Raw genomic sequence first — 19658 nt, 5'->3', positions numbered from 1 at the left:
GAACTTTCTTATTCCTTGTATGACCCTCATGTCTGTACTTAGCTTGCAGACAGTTACCAATGGAGACTGCTGCTGCAAAAAGGGAAGAAGGTAGAATGGTGACTGGTTATGTAGTAATGCTGTAATGTAAAATTGCAAAACAATACACAACAAAATACAGAATTATTGGTATTTTTAGTCTGTGATACTGTTAACAATCTGCTGTTAACATGCTGAACAAATTCAGTGCTTGATTCAGAGAACTTGCAGTGGAAGTAACAGGCTAGACACATGGTTACAGGTGAAGGAAGTAGAAATGGCAAGAAAATATATGATTTAATGAGATGCAGTTATCATTGAAAATGAGTGGCTAAAAGTAGTGATGATCAGGCTAGGAACAATTTTTTATTGCAGGCTTGTATAGTTATGGAAGAGTGCATGGGGCAACTTGAAAAGTTGATTTCAAACTATACCTTCTGGCGTGGTTGGTAGCTTGAAAATAAACAGGGAAGAAGTCGAGAAATAACACTGTAGACAAAGTGTCCAGAAGAGACTGCAATTACAAAATACTCAAAGGGAAAGAACTATTCAGAGTTTCTGATAGTGATCTGTGAGATTTAACATAATATCTTGGTGATGTCCAAATCAAAAAGTAGTGATCTGATGCATCCATATATAACTTTTCTTAAATATAATTTGTATGAGTATATATTTATTGTGTATAAATAAAGTGATTCATCACAAACTGAAAATGTATTTGTATTTGACTTCGTATTCTGTTAAAAGCTTCGATTTGATCACACTGGGCTGCTGTGCACTTTATTAATACTGCTGTTAATACTTCTATTATCTAAGAAGTGTTTTTCAAAATAGATGATTTTGCAGTCAGTGTGAAAACAACAGAATTTTCAATTATATGAAGCTACTGGCATTTGTCATCACTTGTTTGTGTCTACCATGATGGCCCCTGGTGGAAGTTGTGATACAGGTTTTATAAAGCATGCAGGTCCTTGAAACATGTCCAATACTTACCAGCTTTCATTTTACAGTAAAGATTATGTATCCTAAAGTGTCATCAGCATTCAAATAATATTCACACCTCAGAATACCTACTCTTGGTTACAGACACTTCCCTTCAAGCCTGTAATCAGCCTAAGTAAGAATCAGAGTCTAAAATGCTAAGTACAAGGTGTGATGTTTGTTGCTTAGCAGCAGCAGTGAGCCTGGGGCAGCCTTGCTCCAGTTACACCTACCTGGGCAGAGCTCTGCTAGGTGTGAAACAACTTTTACAAAGGTGGACTTTGCATTTTTTGAATCTGAAACATCACTTCTGTTTGAAATATCCTGTTCTCTTGACTGAGACAGGTCTTTGGACACAAGGATCACAGATCCCTGTTTGTTTTGGATCTCTGAGCTTTGTGAAATTAAATCACTGGAATAGCATTGGTAAAACTTCCAGTGAAAAATGTGGAAACTGGAGAGGAAGCTGAGCATTCCAGGCTGGTCCCTGTAAAAACATATGGACAGAAAAGAATAGGAATAGAAGTTTATTTAATTCATCGGCATTATCCTGAATTGAATAGAATTACCCTATTTTCCACAGTCAGAAAGGCAGCACAGTAAGATTTATGAGACTCTTCAGCACAGGAAAGAAATCAAATACTTCTTAGTTTTTTGTTTCAGCCTTTAATAATGATTTTTATGAGATATTAATATAATGTACCCACATTTATCTTGTTTTCCTAGTAGTTGCAATGTAATGCTTTGGGATTTCTAAGTTATCAAAAGCAGGTAAATATAGTTGTTCCTGTTTGGCAAGTAACTCCTATTTAAGAATTAATTCTTTTTTTCCTCTTTATACCTCTAGTCTTTTACAACTTGCATTTCTCTCGTGGAGAATGTGCTTCTGGCACTCAGGGCTGGGTACAGATACTTTTCCATTGTCACATGTTGGGCAATGAATCTGGGACCTGAGCTTAGGCAAAGATGAACAGCCTGTATCCCACATCTTTATCTTGATTTAGGAGAGAGGGTAACCCAGGTGTACCTCTTTATTGAGCTGGGTGAGGTCATTGTGTTCACCTGCATAAATTACTTCTCAGCCTTTAAAATTGATTAAAACCGATGTAGGTTTTTAATAATTCTTTCACAGAAAGTTGAATGAAAGAAGTTTTATGTATTTAAGAAGTATTTCTATACTTCCCTCTTTACAGTGATTTTAAATTAAAGTTAGGCTTTTCTTAAAGTCCTTACTGATTTTTACTTTTATCAAATTCTTTTTCCTACAGGTTATATCTATTTATATGTATTATTTCTCCTACAGGTTATAGCTATCTCTACATCTATATTTTCTGCCTCCTATGGTCAAACCAATGGGCTTGGTCTCCCAAGAGCCTTTTCAGAGTATTTCAGATTTTATTTCTCAGCATCCTTTAAAAAAAACTGTTTGTTTTTATATTGGTCAGTTCACCATGTATGTTTTCAAGAGGTATTGGTGGACAGACAATTTACTTTTGGGCAGATTGGGAACACAACTTATTCATGGGCACGAAAAATTATTGTTAGTGTAATTTGAGAAGCATAGTCAAAATGCACTGTTTTTTCTTGGGTTTCTGCTCCCAGTGTCTGCTGCTTCTGTGAGGCTGCACCCCCATGGTCACCTTGTTTTGTGATGGTGGTCCTTGGGCCTTTGGTGTCTGTCTGTGCTGGGCTCTGTGACTCTGTGCTTTTGTTCAAGGTTCACCCTGCACAGGAGAGCTGTGCTGGATCACTGTTGGGTAGCTAAGAGTGTATCTTAGCCCACAGTTTCACAGAGCTGATCTAAAGCTAACGCATCTTTAGGAAAAAGTCATCTCTTGTCTACACAGCTGTTAAAACTACAAAAAGCTCAAGCCTGCAAAAATCCAGGCGGGTCCTGAGGCCAGCGCTGCTACATCAGTGCAAAGCCTGAGGCCTTTTAGTAGCAAACCTGTGCACTGATGTGCCAAACAGGGAGCAGAAACCCAGTATTCTTTTTGCTTAGGTGGATGAGAAAAAAAGTGTTTAAGTCAGAGATGGACACTCACCATGCTGAGCTGCACGTGGTAGGCAATATATTCCATTAAAAATCATGACTGGCCCTTTCATAACCTTTCCACAGTTGACCTGTATGAAGAAGGAACACCAGTGCACTAACTTCCATAGTTTAAAAAGTGATGCATGCAATGTTTAAAAAGTAATAAATGCAATGTGCAATTATTTAGGTAACAATGTAGTCAGGATTTTTTTTTCCATTCTCCTTATGCACAGAAACTGAGGGAGAAATTCAAACCTGCTAAAGTTTAGATCCAAGTGCACTGATTTTTAGCATTACAATAGCAAATTCGTATGTTTATACAGAGTATTTTAAGAGCAGCCTTCCAACATTTCTAGTCAGTGCTGTAATAATTTATTGTCTGCATTCATATGGAAACAAATGAGCTGTTTTATGTTATCAAGAAGATGCCCAGTTGGTAAAGGAAGCAACACTTGTTGCCACAGAGGAAGAGAGCAGCAGTCCAACAGGAGACAGGCTTCTCATAGCCTGTTTGGAAAGCCATTAAAATTAGATGTTCCTAATTATACCAATTAATGGGCTGATGCAAACAAGGTCAACTAAAGGTTTTGCAGTACTTTTGGAGTTAGGGCAGAAAGAACCTTTTTCTTTTGTTGTTTCTCTCCCTGTGATAGACAGGATTTATGGAAGATTGACCTGGTGCATACTATGTTTAGGAGTGCAGTGCACAGTTTCCTTTGTTGTAGAGCATTTAATTTCTCTTAGAACTTTTGTTCAATTTTGGTCTATACAGACCAATTTTCCTAAAGAAAAGTTCACATTGAAGTTTAGTTCTAAGTGGGTGCTTTTGTGCTCTGATTCAGCAATCCAGTGGAAAGTACAAAAGCCTGACATCTCTGAGAGATGGAGGAGAAAACTGTGGGCATGGAGGGAGTTAAGAATCATCATGGGCAACATGCACTCAGTATAGAGGGCTTTGTAACAAATAATTCTGCAATAGCAAGTCTCTGTTAGTTCAAATGGGAGACATGAGCAATCACCATTTCTTACTTCAATTAGAGGGCTGGGCCATGAGAACCAAATGAAGTTTAGTAAGGGCAGGTGCCAGATTCCACACATGGGACCAGGCAATCCTGCCTGTGGGTGCAGACCAGGGAATGAGATGCTGGAGAGCAGTGCCACACAAAAGGTCCTGGGGGTCCTGGTTTTGGCAAGTTGAACGTGAGTCAGCAGTGCCCTGGCAGCCAGGAGGGCCAACCCTGTCCTGGGGGGCATCAGGCACAGCATGGCCAGCTGGGCAAGGGAGGGGATTGTCCTGCTCTGCTCTGGGGCAGCCTCACCTCCAGTGCTGGGGGCAGTTCTCGGTGCCCCCACATTAAAAAGACATTGAACTATGGGAGAGTGTCCAAAGGAGGGTGAAGAGTCTAGAGGGGAATCTGTGTGAGGAGTGGCTGAGGTCACTTAGTTTGTTCTACCTGGAGAAGAGGAGACACCCCTTGCAGTCTGCAGCTTCCTCGTGAAGGAAGCAGAGGGGCAGGCACTGATCTCTTCAGTCTGGTGACTGAAGTCAAGAAAAAGGCACAAAGTTGTGTTGGGAGAGGTTTAGGCTGGATATCAGGAAAAGGTGCTACACCCAGTTGGTAGTTGGGGACTGGAACAGGCTACTCAGGGAGGTGGTCACAGCACCAGCTTGACAGAGCTCAAGAGGTGTTTGAACAACAAGAGGTTTTTGAACAACAAGGTTCACACCTCTCACAAGAGGTGTGAACCTTGGGGATGTTCCTGTGCAGAGCCAGAATTGGACTTGATATTATTGGTGGGTCTGATGGGTCTCTTCCAACTCAGCATATTCAGTGATTTTATGGTTTTCTGAATATAGACACTGTGATGAAGATGTGACTGTTTCCTGCCAAGATAGTTTGAAATATAATTACTGTATCATTTCAACTATGTGAAGAAAGAGCTACAGCTTTTAAAAGCTTCTTCAAGATTCCCCCTAAGTATGATCCCAATTTTCATTCACACAGACCTTCTGAATTTTTTTCTTAAATGAATTAGTAGAAAAGAAAAAAAAAATAGGATAATTCTCAGATACTCTCACTTTTTGTCTGAAAGCAAGAGCATTCCCAGCAAGGAAGGGACAGAACAAGAATTTTAAAAGTTCTGGAAGATTTCAGGTTAGGAGGAGAAGGTGTCAAGTTAATCAACTGCAAATCACTGTTTAGGAAATTCTTCCTCCCCTGAAACATCATGGAAGAAGACAAGCTGAAGGCAGACCTAATTCCAGGCAATTTACAGGAATGCCTGAGCACCCTGACCCTCACAATTTGAGCTCTGAATTGTTAATTGTGTATCCAACTACTTGAGTGGAACCCAGAATTTTGAACCTGTGAAAAACCTACTATAAAAATATCCTTTGCAATAGTGCCCTGAAGGGAAATTCACAGAAGTGATTCAGAAAATCCAGCAAAGATAAATGCTTTGGGATATTTTCAGACTAGTTCTTATATGAATATTCCTGAACTGCAGAGGTTGTGTAACTTCAGCTTAAGCTCTCTGAATGTGGGACAATCTGGGGACATTTTTTATACAGTTAAAGCTGCAACATAATTTCCCGAAGGTGAAGGATAAGATTGTTCTTTCAGGGTAGATTGTTCTTTCAGGCTTTTACAACTGGCAGCCTGTCCTGTTCACAAAGGAGCATCTGAGAGCAGTCTGTGAGGTGAGGCAACCAACCTGAACTGGGTGCCAGCATCCAGGACATGTTCCAGAGCAGAAGGTTTTACACTGGATCTTCTCCTGAACCAGAGAGGAAGTGCAAAAATTGGATTGCATGGCACAGAGTGGCTTGGTCAGCACCTGGTGTCCAGCCAAGGTCAGCCCACCATGGTGCAGCTCAGCATAGATCCCTAAGGATGTGCACTATTCATTAACCTGCTTGGCACAAGGATCTTTTGGGGTTATGTGTACCCATAAAAAGGAATTCAATAAACTTAGAAACGGCCATGGCCATCAGCTGATTTCTTTTTAACATCACAGGTAGCCTAAAAGTCAGAGGGAAGATTTTGCAGAAAAGTATCTTCACTGATATGCACTGAGAATTTGCAGGTAGCTTGTTTCTTTAGTATACACAAAAAGATCTAAGAAATCAGAGGCAATTTCTGAATTATGGTCTCATTCTCAGACTGGGATGCCAAGTGTCAGGACCAACATATTATTTAAGGAATTTAAAAAATCTGTTCTTTAGGAGTAAGGTAACAAGTGGTCATTTTCATCATTATGAAAATCTTCTTAATAGTGTTTATCTATGACCCAGAAATTTTTTTCTTTTTTTTTTCTTTTTTCCTTTTTTTTTTTTTTTTTTTTTTACCCTTAGAAGTGTAAAGTAAGTAGGATAGAATGTAATCATAAGTAAGCTCCATTAACATTTTGTAACAAAGGTTTCCTGCTGTGCTTGCTTGAGAGCTGAAATGTTATCCCAATGAAGGTCAGCTGGACCTTTCTGGAGTTTCTGAGGGTTAGAGGCTGATTCAAGCAGTGCATCTAATGTAGGGATGTGGAGTCTATCACAAGCCACAACAGTGGAGGAATCTTCAAAAGACTAATGGTCTACCAATCCTGGAGCATTTAATTGTAACCAAGTCACGAATCACAAAACAAGTAAAAAGAGGATGGGTAATTAATATCTTGCACTTTTTTTTCCTATGAGGAAATAGTATAAAATACCAACTAATCTTAGTGCCAGCCATGACCTTAATCAAATACTGTAGATATACTTTACAGTTTTGGATTTGTGTAACTGTCGTTAAAATTACCTGATGTTAGACTGTGATGAGGAAACCATTGATTTTTGGGAAGGCCGGATGCTCCATAGTGAAGAGTCGGTGTGGGGAAGAGTGGCTACAGTGAAAACTTAGAGATTTAGCTCAGAAAGTTCTAAGATTTCAGCTGTTACGTGCAGAAATCTAATTTGGGAAGCTGTGAAGAATTATTTCAGGATATTAAGCCTGTAGTTTGGACACACAAAATATTTACTGCAAACATTGCAGAGATTAAAAGAGAAGCTTCTCTGCAGAGGCCTCCACAAACATTCATGCAGTTTAGAAAAGATTGCAGTATTTTGATCATAAAATTGGCAATGTGAACCTTCAAACCACATGCTAAATAAAGTTCTCCACTGAAGTGCAAAGTCACAAACTTTGTTGGATTTATCACCAAGTGATTACTTAAAAGATGGAAAGAAAATGCCTTTATATGTCAATGAGCTTACACAGTTTGTGTCGTGAAAAACTAATGAAAAATACTCTGTAAAGGAAGTGTCATTGCATATACTGATATTGCTGCAAAGTTCTCCTGGCAAGAGGATTCATTCATTCATTTGCTTTCCAGAAATCAACTTTACAGGCATTAAAAATTCTACCCATTACAAAATTCCGTGGAAACTTATAACATTCTTCCCAGTTATGTTTTTGAGCTTCAAACTGATTGAGAGAAAGAATAAACACTGTTGGGGCTTTTATATATCCAACTGTGCTCAGAATTTACCATTGTCTCAGAACTGCTCTTTTTAATGCTGCAAAGGATTGAATACAACTAACTTAATTTACTTTGGAACAAAAAGAAAATGTCTAGAGTTACTTCCTTTATTTTACAAGTCCAGCTAGTTCTGGAGAAGATACTTGATAAAGATGCCCTAAATTTTCAGGTCTAACCAGACAGAGATTTCTAAGGTGGCAAACGGCAGAAGGCATTGTAGTGGGGTCTGAGTGGGCATGCCAAGAGATGGCTTTGTTGGTCCAGGGAACCTAGATCCCTTCCTGACCCAACCAAATAGCCTAGATTAAACCCATGGGTACTGTTGATGAATAGTGTCAGATTTGGTTCTGCTGTTGAAGTTGGATTTGCTATATTTGAACCCAATTTATGAAAATCAGTACTACTGAGCATAAGAAGGGCACAAAGTGACCTCCCTGCTTTGACCTGGGTGAGCTCCCAAGCACTGCCACCTTCATACCAGCCTTCCAGTGGGAAACCTGGTGGTGGCCGTTGCTCTGAAATGCTAATTTCTGCCAGACTGACCAGACTAAAGTGTTTTAATAAAGCCAAATGATATGTTCTGGACAACTTTTATTGTGAATTTTGTTCTCTTTCTGGTACATTACTTTCTGAGTGCTGACACTGATTTTCAGAGAAAGTTTTTTCGAGCCATCCCTTCAGCAGATCTCAGTCAACAGAGCTCCTTGAAGTTAATGATAATAAGTTCAGATAGATCAGCTGAGGATCCTGACTTAGAATTTCTGTATATGCTACATAATAGTGTAAACACATTTTTAACTTGGTTGCACATCGGATCCACCTCTTCCAAAGAGGCATTTCTGGAACATGTTTTACAGTGTTTTATATCCCTGTGTTTTGTTTTTCTCCAGGCTTTTGAAAAAGGAAGAAAATTTTATTTTTATCCCTCGTTCCCGTGAAGAGCTTCCAGAAAACTTTCCAAAGGAAATTCCTGGGATCTGTTACTTCCTGGAGGTCAGGAGTGGTCAGAAGCCGCCAAAACCTTCCATCACATCTGCCAGAGTGAGAAAGGTGTCTTACAACATCGGCACCATGTTCCTCCGGGAGACCAGCCTATGAGGCCTGCTGCAGATCAAAGACTTGTCCAAAAAGCACAAGCCCAGAACTGGGTCATGACAGGGGAGTTGGAGGTTCTTTGTGTTCCACTGCCTTCTTCTGAGCAGGCAGTAAAAAGCTCCATGTAATGTCAGGCAATAATCATTTTAAAAGGTGGGTAACTGCTGTCAGTAAACAAAGTGGAGATAGGGAAAAAATATTAAACAATGTACTTCCACTTCCAGAGGAATTTCTTTCATAAACTTCAGTCTGGCCCCTCTACGGCAAACAAAACAACGAAACAAAGCCCCAACTCTCAAATTAGAGGTTGGTCTTGTTTTGTGCAGAAAGGATGATGGTTCTCTGTAGATTTGCACCAGCTAAGCAGAATTGAGAGTCAGTTCTGATTATGCATTCCTGTATTTAATGTGTTCTTCAGTAAGGTAATGATGTTTTTTAACTTTATGAACAAGCATTTCATACATATACTGTAGAGCTATTGTAACCTTCCTGGCAGGAGGAATTATGACTCAATACAAATATTGTAGGAATTTTACCTATTTTTATACATATTTCACTTTCTGGATAATTACATTCCACATACTGTAAGCTGAGTGAGCTTAGATAGCTTTTCAGAAGAAGTTACTGTATATTTCATACATTCTACCTATCAAACCTTATTGTTATACAAGTGGGAAGAAGGCATTTCTTGACTTTTTTGGCAACAAAAAAAAAATCAATATTTACAGAATAAAACCCCCACTTTGATAAATCACTTTATCTGGTTTTTATGCTAAAGCTTTTGATGAGCACTGTCTTCTTATATAAAATAACGTTCAGTATTTGTCCTACAGTCTTGTATCTCCAGTCCTTCCAGGACAGTGTAAACAAAGTGCAGAAGATCAATGTGTGGACAAACAGAAAAGTTCTCTTCAATGGGACTTGTTTTCCCTCTAAATTATCGGCCAAACTGGTTTTCAGTAAAAGCCCTGAACTTCTCTAAAAATTTAGTCTTGTGCAAACTTATTCTGAGGAATTCCAGCAGACACTGAAAGCTCTCTGGATGCTGTTTTCCACATTTTTTAATAGGACTTGTGCTCCTAGTCCAGATTGATTGTTGAAAATCAATTCTATTAATAATGATTGCTCATTTGGAAACTTCCTCTATTGTTGGATTGGCTGAAGGTCCCCTGCTTTATCTAGTTAGGATCAAAAAAGCACCAAAAAGGGAAAGGCAGTACTTTTCCAGGTTTAATGCAAATGGCAGTTCAAGATTTTTGTTAGTCCAAGACAATTAAAAAAAAAAAAAAAACCCAAAACAAAAATAAACAAACAAAAAATTTTAAAAGGGCCAATTCTTTGCTGTTGAAAAGTAATAGAGTATTGTTGTTTTCAGTTAATCCAGTTCAAGCAAGATGCGTATCTGGAACATTTTCAGGCATTGTTTATTTCTCAGGTTTTCTTTTTCACAAATAGTGGTGGTCAGTTTTCCTGTGGGGGTGTGCTGCCTTTGGATCATGCTGGGATGGGTGATGCTGTGAGCTTGCAGACTGTTAGTTAAAATCTGTGCCATGATTTCAAAGTGGCTTAGCTCACGTGGGCCTTTAATCACTTCAATCAGAGATAAGACTCAGCAGCAACTAGGAGGCATGAGATACTCTGCATTCTGCTAATTCAGAACAGAAATTAATTTGCTTATGGATTTAGTAGTCACAACATGAGGCACCTCTTGAAAATAGGAAAATAACTTTCACCACATTTCAAGATTATCCAGCTGGTTCTTTCTGTGAAGGGAATGACAGTTCTCTGTTTCTCCCCTTTGACCAGTAGCCCCTGAGAGCCAGCATGGCACTGCTAGCCTGTGCTGAGAATGTTTCAGGATTCCTTTCCATGAAGCCTTTCTGGGTGAGAAAGGACTGTCTTGAACCTTTACCAACTTCAGCAGGCAGATGTTGTCTGCACTTATCATGCAGGGGTGAGTTCTTCCTTGCCTGAGGAGGGTAGGTGCATGGGAATTAGCCCAGAAACCTATTTTAATGCAAATCCCCTCACTTTATAGTGGGATACTGATGTTCAAGATTTCTTCCATTGGTATTAGAGCATTCTTGAGATTAGAGGAGTTATTTTCTATCTGCCTTGATAAACAGCATATGGACTTCTGTGGCCTGTCTGAAAAATTACTAAAAAAAAATCTGTTCAAGCTTGAGATTGTGAAATTCCCATCCAAATTACAGATCTGAGAATTTCCTGCACAGGATGAGAAGCTTTAGCCTACAGCCATTAGTTTGCACATAGACAGGATGCAGCATGCATTTTTTTACCCTGGGAACACCAGTGAGATGTGTAAGAATCATAAATGGATCAAAGTTCATGTTTCACCACTGAAAGAGGAATTCCACTTCCCAGCTAATAAATCCATAGTTCTGATGGCATTACTTAGTTCCCTAGAGTGAATTTTTTTCAAATAGCCATTAGTAGATTTAGATTTAAGTCTAACTTCTCTGGCACATCTTCATTGTTCAGTAGCTGCTGATGTCAGAGTCTCAATCTATCTGGCCAAGCCCTTTTTCTCTTGTCACCACCCACAGTCCTATGTGAAGAGTACAAATTTAGAAGTTTAGACCAAAAGCTTGTAGTTCAATATCTTGTCTCTTACAGTTGCCAATAAGAAATGTCTAAGTTAATTCTGCACCAGATCTTGATCAATGGAAACATTTTCATAATGAATGATGGATAAATGCTAGTTTTACTGGCAAATGGGAGAAGCAACCAAAACCAGTTTGTATCACCATCCTCATCGTCTCAGAGACTTTTTGATGTATAAGGAGATTTAAAACCAGAGAGATCTGTATGAGAACTGAAAATTGGTATCACCATGAATACATTGATAATGTTTGCAAATAAATAATCTAGCTCCCCAAATCAGAGTACACTGATTGTATAAAAATATGCAGTCTTTGTTTTTCATAAGCTTATGTGAAGGGAACATATCTAGAACTGCAGTGCAGATAGATACTGCTGGGTATTATGTTATTTGTGTTATGGTGAGGGATGTTAATGAAAAAAGTGTGGGCTCTCTGGGGACATTTTACTGTGTCAGTGTGAGGAAAGTGTAAAACAAATTCTCAGCACTTTCTAAATTAGTAGTTGCATCTGCTGCCTTTCATGTTAGGTTGCAAGCTTATTTTGTTGGACACCTTTACAAAGTTAAATGGAACTTATTATCAAGATTGATGTTGTCATGTCAATTAGGTGGTAGTCAGGCTCGACATTTCTCCAACAACACTTACTTTTAGTGATAGGGAAAAGGTTCTCATTTTCCTGGTGTTGTCTTCATAAATAGAAATGTTCTCAGAATTTTGTACCTTGAGATGATGAGGTGAAGAGGTTTGAGGTGCTGAAATGGTTACAGAAATCATATAGTCTAGTTGGAATTTTCTTTCAACTTTTTACTTCCTGTAAAACAGATGATCTTTGGTTCCTCTGGGTAAGAATTTACATTCTTGTGTTTTCTTCACGTAGCTGCAACAAGCCACATCTGCTGTCTTGAGTTTCTGTGCAGAACAAATCCACCCTCTCTGAAGAGAGAGGGAGGAGATCTATTTTGTATTGCATGTACAAGGCACAGGGAAGGTGATGTGAGGACCCCCCTAGCTGGGTTCATCAATCTCCTTGGGACCAGTTTCTTGTACAAAAATCAGGAGGCCAAAGTAAAGAGACTCCACAGCCATTTCCCCTGCTTTTTACAGATCTTGTGTCAGATTTTTCCATCTGTTTGAAGCTCCCCATCACACAGGCTTTTCTGTGATGCAGTTCCTAGAGATCATGAACTGAGAGCAAAAAGGAAATAGTGATGAAGTGCTAGGGTGGTGGATAAATTTTGTTCTGCATCCCTCTGGTAAAATTTGCCATTCAAAGACAAAAGCCTCTGCATGGGAGAATTGCTACTAAGCCAGGACACTCAAAGTGTGGTTTTCTTGCAGGATCCCAAAGGATGTTTCATTTTTAATTCCAGAGAGCCAATAGTCATTAGCTGTGATTGTGGTTTTGGCTTCTCTGCTCATTCCCACATTCAGTTTCAGATCTGAGTCTGTTTTGAAGCCTGGAAACACGCCTCTGCAAACAGAAAACCAAAGCTCTTAAAACTTGGAAATCTTGTATGGGAATTGCCTGTTTTGAAGAAATGCTTGTGATTGAGTCATTAGCAGTCCATGGCAGTTCATGTGTGTGCACATGCCATTTCACAGTGCTATCTCCTCTTACAGTGTTCCCTACCAAGCCCAACAGCAGGATGGGGCATGTTTAACATCCATCTTCCATTTTTTTCCTGTATGAAGCAAGCAAAACCATGACATGCTGCATGCATTTAAAAGTATCAGCACTGCACTAAGATGTAAACTCTGATAACCAGTTTCACATTGTATATTTCTTGCTGTGAATACATCCTTCTCTCAGGCAATTTAAAAATTAATGGAAAAAAAATAGCACCCAAAACTGCTGTGTTGCATTGCAAATGAGTCTGAGACCTGCACTGGTTGTTGGGGTAAGCTGAATTGCTGGACAACTTTCTGATTCTTGAGCTGCCACAAGCTGTCACATGCACATGCTTCATGCAGACAATCCTGTCATGGAATCTGTAATCCAGCAGCAGGGACACCTACTGAGTTTTCCTCTTCTAGTCTGAGGGCACTGCCTCACCTCTGCTGAGTGCACAGAGCTCACTGAGGAGAGCTAGTTCCCTGTCCTAATGCAGTCTCAGAGCTCCTGGCTTCCTTTCTGGATTCTGGCGATCTTCTGCAAAATTGTGCATGTGTAGTATTGGAAATAGCAGCGTGCTTAAATTAGCGACAAAACAAGAAGCTAAAAAAAGCTTGTCAAACTCAGAGACAGTTGGTTCCTTTCCCTTGAGGTAATACATTATTCATAATGCTGTACAGGATTGAGGGTGCCAGTGACAGGAGAGGCTATGGATGAATTGAAGATGCTGAGTGTGCAGTAGACTCAACAAGTAGGAGTGGATCGGCTTCTGCTACTGTTAACAATTCCATCATCTTGCATGCTATGTCCTGCTTTTGTCAGGGTTCTGCTCTCCAAAAGATTTCCACTTACCTTCCCTTAGCTCGCTGTATGTGACATCGTGAATAATCCCTATTGTTGTTCTAATTAGCTGCTTACATCTAAAGAATAACTGGGGTTAAAGGGCTGATCTTACTCTTCTTGCAGCAAAGACAAAACTGCTACGGTGGCACAGCAGGCACTCACATCCTCAGAGAGGGAAAAGACTGCAGTGCAAGTTTCCACTGGTGGATTTGGATGAAGTCATTGCATGAACAGCCCGTGGCATGTTTTTTAGTTTTCACAAGCACCAAATTTATCTGTGCAGATAGGAGTTACTCCTTAACGACGTTATTCATTTGCAATGCATGAGCAGGCTTACAACAAAAATCTGTGAAGTGTTTAACCTCATATGCATGATTGATCTTTTGTGGCTTGGCTGTTAATCCTGCTTGAAAGCAAGAGAGATAGGAATGCAGCAGTTCAGTCACAGGCAACAGATCATTCACCTCTGCAGATGCTAACTTGCTCCTGTGGCTTAGAGAGGTTGACCTCCAGTTCTCTGTGGTCCAGGTTAGTGTCACTGTGTCACCAGAGCAACGAAATGGCCTCTGAAAACAGCTTGAGGCATCTCAGACTGCTTCCCTCTGGGCTGGGGTTCGCATTAGAGAGCCCAATACACCATGTGATGCAAAGTGGCAACTTTGTTGGCAGCCTTAACAAAAGGATCAGTGGAGGCAGATGTTAAACCAGCTGTTTGCTCCGGGGATTTTAGTTTCCAAAGGCAGACTGAGGCTGAACGTGTTTTAATTCGGACAAAAAGAAAAGAGAGGATTTCAGAGAAAAAAGTGTCTTGGCTAGCAAGGAGGCAGTGCAATTAACATTAATCAAGAGGGACATGCTTTTTACCTTGGCTGCAGCAGTGCCTTCTGCTGTCTGTCCCTCTTTGGCATTCCAACAATCAAAATTTCTTTTGAAAACTGCAGGAGGGGGTAAGCACTTCAGGCACTTGTCCTTTCTGCTTTAGAAAGAGTATGAGGCTGCCTAAATCCTTGAGTGTGCTTAACTTTCTCGGTGACCACAGACAGCAAACCTAGACTAGACATCTGTTTTTTTAGATGGCCAAGATAAGGGAGACTGATCCCTCTGAGTGACATTCTTTTCAGCCCAAGTGCGGTGTCTCTGATCTTCTGTTGTGCTGCTTTTCAGCATCTTGCACTGGCCAGAATAAATTGAATCCAACCAAGTGTCAGAGGGATAGATAAGCATATTCCAAGATAAGTGAAGTGTTACCCCTGTAGCCATGGTGACTGCTGCAAACATGGGCTACTGTGGTTCTGCAGATCCCTCCTAGGCTGAAGACCCTGCAAGGGTCTGAACCCTTTGCATGTGGTATCAGCACTGCCAGTGACAAGTGGGATGCCATTAGGAGTGTGATTTATGAAAGGTTTTGAGCTTTGAGCCCCTAGCCCAGTTATACAAAACCTGTGTGCCACATTCACCTGAACTGTGTGCCAGAATGCCTTCATAAACCTGATCCTGTAGTCTAGATGGTAATAACACATAGAAAATAGATTCCAAAGAACAGAGAGATGGCTGCCAGGCTATCATTAACACACGTTTTGTGGTTTTGTGAATTTGCTGGACCAAAATTAACTTTCTATTAGCAGAAGGTGTCACACTGAGCTTCTTGTTTTCTAGATAATTATTCCTTAGCAATACTCTCTAATGACTACTCTTGAAGCAATAAATAAAGCCATGCTAATCTCTTCTGTGTAGGCTCCTGTACAACACCTATCACCTTAACAAACCACTTTTCAGCAGGACATTAAATAGCAGAATAACACCCTGACATGTACTGTTTGTCTTTCCATCCTCTTCCTCAGAGAAGAAGAGCATGTAATGAAATCATATGATTTTTTGAGGTGGTGTTTTTTTCTTAGTTTTCTAAAAGTATATGTTGCTAGTCACTTAAATACGTAAGAGCAAAATCAGAACTATGGACCAGAATTAGAAAAGAGTTTTGGATGTAAAAAGTATTTTAAAGACTGTCCACTAAATAAGACTGGTCTCAGATTCTAGAAACAACAGCATGGGTAATAGATGTAAGATATACCCAGGAATGACAAATAGGAGTAATAAACCAGGCAGGTATATACAATGGATTATTTCTGTTTTATACACAACAGTAAATAGATGCTTAAACTGATTAATACCCACAGAGGGCAAATACTGTTTAATCCATTTTGGCATTTTTTTTATTACCAGTACATCCCTGAGGTATTTTTTTTCCTTCCCTAATGTGATTGGAACATACTGTTAAATCAATATCAGAGTTTCTGAACTTACTGCAAAAGAACAAGCTTAGGAATAAATAGCTATCAAGGAGAGATTTTTTTAGATGTGAGCCATTGCATGAGAGAACAGAACATATGGAAAAGAGAAAGGAGGTACTGACAGGTATATTTATTTTAGAAGTTTCTATGGCACTTCTGGTTGATTGAAATAATTCTGAAACTGTACTTTAAAAGCATGGCTTCTCAGTTCAAATTATTTGCATTTCCTAAGAAGAAGCAGGTAATTTTTAAATTGACATTAAGGGTCATACTTCTTAATCCCATTTTCTCTGCTTAAGCACAACCTCTTTCTGAAAGCTGAATCTTTGCTGAGTGATCCTGAGGTTCCAGATACCTAAATAAGATTTGGAAATGTGGGTTAGAAATCCCCCCTCTAAATTAAGTCCCATGTGCTTGTCAGTGTTTAAGTGTATAAACACTGTAGGAAACTTCTTGTAGGTCCTGCAAGTGTATAAATAAGAAGCATCTGAAGAAAGTGAAGTCTGTGTGTAGGAGAGGGCAGTTGTACATAGATATGGTGCTGATGTTAGTTTTCATCTATTTGGAAGCTGGATGACACAGAAATTATTCACACAAAGTGCAAGAAAATATTGCACATAGTGTCATGAACTCTGAGGGTGTAAGATTGAGTTTTAGAGTCTGTAATCCTTAAAGTTTTAGTGGAATTGCATGAGAAATGCATGATTTTTGAGTTTTTTATTTTAAGTAAGAGTTGAATCTCTACTTATGGAGAAAAATTGTGAGGGAAAAAGAGAATCTAGAACGTCTAAATCCTGGAGGTAGGGATAATAATTCCTCCATGAGTTTCAATACTGAATGCCACACTCGATGTGAAATAGGGCAAGTGAGGTACTTTGCCAACTGGAAATTTGGAGGTGGTAGTAAGAATGTCTTTTAAAAAGTATATAGGGATAAATGTTAGCACTTTATAAAAAAATGGAGACTGCTTTGTTCTGTAAGTAAATATTGTTTAGAAATACCTAAACAGAAAGAAAGCTTGGAATATTGTTGTATCATAATAAAAAGGTACAAAGTCTGTGAGATAATCTGCAGTTGACACCCTTTCTTTCAGAAACAGGAATATATGGAATTTTCAAATGCACATTCAACCAAGAGTTGTCTTCAGTAAATTTCCAAGAATGTGGTATTTTACCCAGTAGCAGAAATGTCATGCAGACCATGGTGGGTAAGGCCAAAATTTAACTCAGTTGTTTAGAGCTTAGTAAGAGATACAGAGCATCCCAAAGCCAAGCTTTAAATATGCTCACTGTCAGGACAGCATTGTGCCTTTTACTGAAGTCTCAACAAAACCCATTCTAGACAAAACTCCCATCCTAATACATGACATTTATACTGTCTTGCTGAAAATTAGGACCTCTCTAAGTTGCAGACATTAATGTCTTTGATGCTAGAATATTCCTTATTATTCTTAGTCTCACTGTGTCCAAGTTGCACTGGGGTCCTCTAGAGAACCAAGGATTTGGGGAGTTGCTGTAAATATGAGTGGAACTCAGCTGATCTGCATTTAGGTATCTAAAACTTATGTCTGGTCTGAGCTAGTCAGGTCAGTTCCCTCTGCAGTCAGTGCAGACATCCTGGCATTTCAAAGATGGAGCAGTTCTGGAGAAAGTCTTAGGGATGAGATAAGCCACTGCCTTAGCTGTTCTCTTCTCTTCCCTCCCCAGTGACCTCTGGTTCAGATTAGCTGCTGTGCTGCAGGTGAGATAAATTCCACTGCTGTTAAGAATGAGAAGATGTAAAAAATAGATCAAATGCATATGGACACACAGACACTGGGGCAAGGGCCAGGCTTTAGCCAGAAATATGACAGTAAAATTACTAATATATAAAATTTTAGAAGTCTGTTTAGGGGGTTTATTCTACTTAAAAGAACATTCCTTTCAGCTTATAGCTGAATCTGTGATTGTTACTAACTCCTCATATTTGCTGTAAGATAGCACTAGTGTATTATCTAAAGTATTCACCAAGAGCCATCTCTCCAAACTATCATGTTGTTTACTGCTCGATTCCTTCTTGGAACAGTTCTTAATAAATCCATCTATCCCAGAAGTGTGTATATATATATATATTTAAACATTGAAATGATAAATTTTCCTCACTGATTTTTTTTCTGTTTTGTTTTCTTGAAACAGTATGTAGGTCAGTGTCTGCACTCACTTGGGAAAGGAAGGAGAGCAGAGGGTGAGGTGCTGACTGGACGTTCTCTCACTCTGATCGTAGCTCCTAAAGCTTCTATCTGACCCCTCCTGAGTCACACTTGTGTTGTGATGCCCTTGGAGTACCCAGATTCTCTGACAGGAACATGTGTCAGGCTCTGAACCAGAGAGGATTGGGAAGAACCAGGGCTGCCACTCTGCTACCCTGCTCCCATACATCTCTCTTCTGTTTGCAGTTGCCATTCTGCTCCTTAGACATCTGTGGTGGTTTTCACTGCAGTCGTGGTCCGTGGGAAAGTTCCTCTTGAGAAGAATCAATAGTATGCAGTCCTCCACACTGTGAACTGCTGCTCTCCAGAGAAAAGGATTAGAAATAGTATTGTTTTCAAGAGCTGAGAAAGCTTGCAGATTTTCCATGTACAGTAAACAGTTTCTATAATTACCAGGAAAACAAAACAAAGAGGCAGAGCTGTGCAGCAGGGCCAGCCCATCTCATGTACACTGCTGTGATAATGAAATCCAAACCCTGTGGAATTGCAGACCCATTATTCTCACTTGCTTTAAAGGTCAGCTGAGAAGCTGATTTCTCAAACGGGCTCATAGCTCTGAGACAACGTAACACTAGTCACTTCTTCCAACAAATTGCAGTTGTCAGAGAAACTGGATTAGTAGCTCATAGAGCTAAAAATAGACACTATGGGCTTGCCAGAGAGGGGTGAAATCAGTGACAGAGGTGAAAGTACATCACAATATCATGACATCTGGAGAAAAAGCAAAAAAAAAAAAAAAAAGCTCTACTGAAAGCAAGTTAGCCATAAAATTACATTAAAAATAATTGAAATCACAAAGAAGAAGAATGGCAAGGTTTACTCTTAATTCTGTTTTATTCACCTTCTGAATCCACCTTGCAGTTTCTGTTTTATCTGCTGAATCAGTTTGGCCACAGTCCCTCCAAAGTTAAGTACCACAAGTTAAGCACTGAAAGTCATTTTAAAGCCATTATTTGAATACTGAAAAAGAAGTTTTTGGCTTGACATTTCCCTCTTCTTCGCAGGAGGGAGGAGGAGATAATTTATTGCTAAAATTTATACAACTGAAAAATAAAAGCTAAACTCCCAAAACCCAAATCTAATAACAGCTATAGTGAGAGAAAATTTCCAAACCTCAGAGAATCTTTACTAAAAAGGGGGGTAATTATTTTTCATTGCCTCAAACATTTGCATTTTAAAGAATTCTCTTCTGTGCCATGATTTTGCTAGTTCATACTGCTTCTTGCTTGGATTTAACAAACTAAACAAAACAAACCACTTTATTCTTAACTCTTCTGCAATTACTTATTTTCTCTAGCAGGGCAGTTCCACCATACTGTGTATGACCCTGAAGGAGCAGCAATCCTCTGCAGACAGGGAACCTCAGCCTGTTTGGTCAAGGTGAAAAAATCTTCAA

General features: G+C 39.4%; 1 protein-coding gene across 1 annotated transcript in view; it reads left to right on the top strand.

The window, feature by feature from the left end:
* GUCY1A2 (guanylate cyclase 1 soluble subunit alpha 2) overlaps positions 1-17860 on the top strand; it is a 142012-nt gene extending 124152 nt beyond the window's left edge. The window contains exon 8 of the mRNA XM_030234080.2: positions 8440-17860. Within this exon, the coding sequence (XP_030089940.1) occupies positions 8440-8647 (208 nt within the window). The 3' untranslated portion in view covers positions 8648-17860. The remainder of the gene's footprint in view (positions 1-8439) is intronic.
* The last annotated feature ends 1798 nt before the right edge of the window (positions 17861-19658 follow it).

The sequence above is a fragment of the Serinus canaria genome, chromosome 1 (genome assembly GCF_022539315.1).
Source record: "Serinus canaria isolate serCan28SL12 chromosome 1, serCan2020, whole genome shotgun sequence".
NCBI lineage: Eukaryota > Metazoa > Chordata > Aves > Passeriformes > Fringillidae > Serinus > Serinus canaria.
This window is presented reverse-complemented; position numbering and strand designations above follow the sequence as displayed.